The 3855-nt window shown below is 35.4% G+C and overlaps 1 protein-coding gene across 1 annotated transcript; it reads left to right on the top strand.

Annotated features, from left to right (window-relative positions):
• The first annotated feature begins 172 nt into the window (after window positions 1–172).
• On the top strand, window positions 173–3482 carry SPC25 (SPC25, NDC80 kinetochore complex component). The gene is made up of 6 exons (XM_009574338.1): window positions 173–431; window positions 521–586; window positions 1390–1536; window positions 1695–1799; window positions 2109–2207; window positions 3230–3482. Exons 1-6 carry the CDS (start codon window positions 278–280, stop codon window positions 3352–3354), a joined length of 696 nt encoding a protein of 231 aa, XP_009572633.1. The 5' UTR covers window positions 173–277; the 3' UTR covers window positions 3355–3482.
• The last annotated feature ends 373 nt before the right edge of the window (window positions 3483–3855 follow it).

Raw genomic sequence — 3855 nt, 5'->3', positions numbered from 1 at the left:
TGGCGGTCCTGAGCGCAGCGCAGGGCCGGGCCGGGTCTCCTCCTGAGGCAGGTAACCCATCGCTGGTGGAGCAGCAAAAGAAACCTAGCTCCCGCTGTTACTGCTTGTTGTAGTAACAGTAACAACAAAAACAACTTACGGGAAGAGGTTTTAATAACAAGCCAAAGGGATAAAAACTGCTCTGAAGGTTTATCCTGTAATTGTGAGTTATAACTGCAGGGATTGTCTTGTGTGTCTTGACACTGTATTTATTCACTTACATGTTTGTTGCAGCACTATGGCTAGTATAAAGACAGAAGATGAAATAATCCTCTTTGAAAGAGAAATGAAAGAGTTTTGGACCAAATTAAAAAACGTTTATGGCACTGAACAGATCAATCAGACTTTAGCACTGAGAGATTCATGCAAGGAGTCCGTAAAAGCGCTTTCAGGTAAAAAGGCTCTATGTTCCTGTTTACCTCTACTTTTTCCAAGTTACCATCAAACTTGTTCAGATAACTGAAATAACTTTCCATTACAGAGAAATGGTCCAAGAAGCTGAAAGAAGGGGACCTGATGATTGATAAAATTCAGGAGTATAGCAATGGTACAGTATGGAGTTTATTTGTGTCTAACATTTCTAAAATTAACTTAATACAGCTGAATATATGTTTAACTTCCCATTTTAAAAGGTAAATAACAACATCAGAATGAAGACAGAATTAAACCCAAACATAATTGGTTGGTTACGGGATGTAAATTTTAAGTCAAAAGCAATTTGTTGGAAAAGTTCATTGATGATGCAAAAAGATAAAGATGGGGTAAAAGTTTTCTGTATAGTGGTTTTGGTGCTTAAGTATTTAAAACAACAAAGTACCAGAACTTGCTGACAGCAATAGGAAAAGTAAATTAAATTGCATAGTAAAGTTAAATATTGTGAGGTTACTTATGCCTCTTCCATATTAGTAATAGAATACAGTCCGCTTATCAGTCTAGGATTAACTTATCTGAATTTTGTAGTTAAATTTCAGAATATTAGATAAGAATAATTGCAACTCTAATGTCAGTCAGTGTTTCCATTCCTTGCTTTCTGTCAAATTATTTGTGGACAGGATCCACCATCCTCCTGCTTTGAGGATGTATATAGTTCTGGCACTAAAAACAAATTGCATCTGATTGAAGTATCAGAGGAGCTCTCTACTTATTAGCTTCTCTTTTGAATAACTTTCACTTTAAGCTTTTATTTGATGCTCGTAGTATAGTTATGCTGACTTCTCTCTTCAGCTGAGACAGCAGATTTTTCACTATATTTTATTCAAATGAGTCATCTCAAACTATATAGATAAGTACTAAATAGCGGGGACCTAATTAATCAACCGTATATGTTCATATTTTCTTGTCTCATTTCAGAGATTCTCCAGCAGAGCCAACGCATACCAGAAAATCAAAGGCATTTGACAGAAATAAAATCTAACCTAAATCAAGAAGAGGATCAAAAGAAGGACTTGACTGACAGCATCCAAGAGCTTAAAGAAGAGTTGATGAAGAAAAAGGAAAGTAAGTAAGCAAGCAAAGGATAATATGTAGATTTTCTTAATTAGAGGAGGAATTGTTTTCAACACTTCCTCTTGATGGGCTTTTCTACTATTCCAACTATTTTTTATGTGCTTTTTTTACCTTTACTTTGATATTTATGGTGGCTTTTAAAATTCTAGTAATATCTTCTAAAAACAAAGCCTCTAAGGAGAGAGTGGAACGACTATGCAAGTCTAAAGTATTGTTTGAAGAGCGGCTTGGACTGGAGATACGCAGAATTCATAGTAAGTTTCTGTAGTTTCTATAGTTTCCATGTGCAGTGATACAATGTGGTTAATGTTGGATTGTGCAGTGAAGAACATACTAGCTTACACAACTGAAGAATTGCCCCAGCCCAGGTATTACCATTGTCTCTCAAATGGCAGAATATGGTATGTTAAAATGCATTTGTCTTTCAAAGAGACCAGGTTTACTTTTAAGTATTCTAAAAATATTAAGTGAAACTGTAGCTTAATATTGTGATTTTTAGTCATCATTGTGACTCTCCAGCAGAGGTTAATGGTGTTAATTAATTATGTTTGTGTTTGCTTTAGATGAACAATTACAGTTTATATTCAGACACATTGACCACAAAGATCCTGACAAGCCATATGTGTTTACCCTTTCCATAAATGAACAGGGAGATTATGAAGGTATGTGAATTTTGAATACTTAAGCAAGAGGAGAGAATCTGATGCCCTTATTTGAAAAGACGGGGAGAGGTGTAAAGTACAGTTTAGTTGTAACCTTTATCTTCCAATTTCTGAATGAAAAATCTTGTCATGGTAATATATTTTTTAATGAAGTTTCTCTTGTTGATTTATATGAAAATATAACTGCTTATCTTCACTCCCTTCCATTTGTGGAGTTGCTGTTTACTTTGTACTGAGCAAAGCAGGATAGAAAAGAGAGATAACAAGCATAGATAAATGCTTCAGTTTGTAGTTTGTTGCTGCTTCCCTTTATGCTAGAGTGAGTGTTCATGCTGACAGGCATATTTCAACCTGTTTGAGAAGCCTAGACAGCAGAAAAAATGAGGTTCCCCACTATGTGGGGAACCCTTACAGTTGTGTGACACAGGAGAAAGATTAAAACTTGAAATCCAGCATTCCTCTTCTGCAAGGGTACAACCTTTCAGATCTTTAAGCTGTTTTTGCAATACAGCTCTTACTTCAGTTACGAAGAAACAGCACTGGTAATTTGAGTACTGTGCTGAGTAGATTCTAGATGAATGCTACTGTTGCTCTGCTATGCCTCTAGGTATGGACTGAATAGATTTCTGGTTTTACTAATGCAAATCTAAACTGTGCTGAGGCTAAAAGTTTATCACATGCTGGGCTACATCAGTTTTCAGTCTGCCTGCCTGCAGAGCAACAAAAATGTTTAGGAATGTGTTTCGGTTTTTAAGCATGCTATGGATTACTGTAAGCTGCTGTAACAATTCAAGCCGAAGCACAGCACTGAGTGGGACGTCTGGAAGTAAAAAAAATTGTGTGTTCTTTGAGGCTTTGTCTTTGCTAAAAGAAAATGATTTAATAGGTTACTCAAAAATAATACTGGATGAAGCTAAAACATACAAAGATAACAATCTACATTTGTATTTCATAAACATGGAAAAAGTAATATTTAATTTTTTTATAATAGTCTAATCTTTTGGAAATTTGTGTCATTTTAGTGACTTCCTGTACTCCTCCTCTGGACTGTATAGCAGAGTTCCAGCTCAAAGTGAGAGAAACTAACAACTTTTCTGCATTTGTTGCCAACATCAGAAAAGCTTTCACTGCTTTATCTTATAAATAGTCTGCATAAAACTAGCTTATACCTCCCTTTCTGGCTGTAGAGCACTTTTTTCTTTCCTTCCTGTATTGTGAAAGCATGTATTTATCCATGTCTTACTCTAATTTCTAAATAAAGAAAAATAAGGAAAATACCATTTTAGTCCACTGTCATCTACAGACATTTTTGATGATTCTTTGAACAACAATATAATCAACTACATCCTTAACTGAATGTCTCCAGACATGTAAATTTTGATCCAGTAGCAAGTAGCTCAGTGATGTAATGATCTATATTTAGCTACCCCAGGAAGATATTAAAAACAAAGTACTTTCTGTAATTTATGTCTCTCTTCCAAAAGCATAGAAGTGTCTTTCAGGTTTGTTTGTGGTTGGAATAGGCGTGAAACCTATCAAAATAATGCACTGGAGCTTAGCAATTACTTCAGTTACCTGTGTCACAGGTCACTATCTTAATTTTTACTGTCTTGTACTCTCCAGCGGATCACTCATTTTCATACATGTA

Source organism: Fulmarus glacialis, unplaced genomic scaffold (assembly GCF_000690835.1).
Source record: "Fulmarus glacialis isolate BGI_N327 unplaced genomic scaffold, ASM69083v1 scaffold20573, whole genome shotgun sequence".
NCBI lineage: Eukaryota > Metazoa > Chordata > Aves > Procellariiformes > Procellariidae > Fulmarus > Fulmarus glacialis.
The sequence above is the reverse complement of the archived record's forward strand: the minus strand, read 5'-3'. Positions and strand labels throughout refer to the sequence as shown.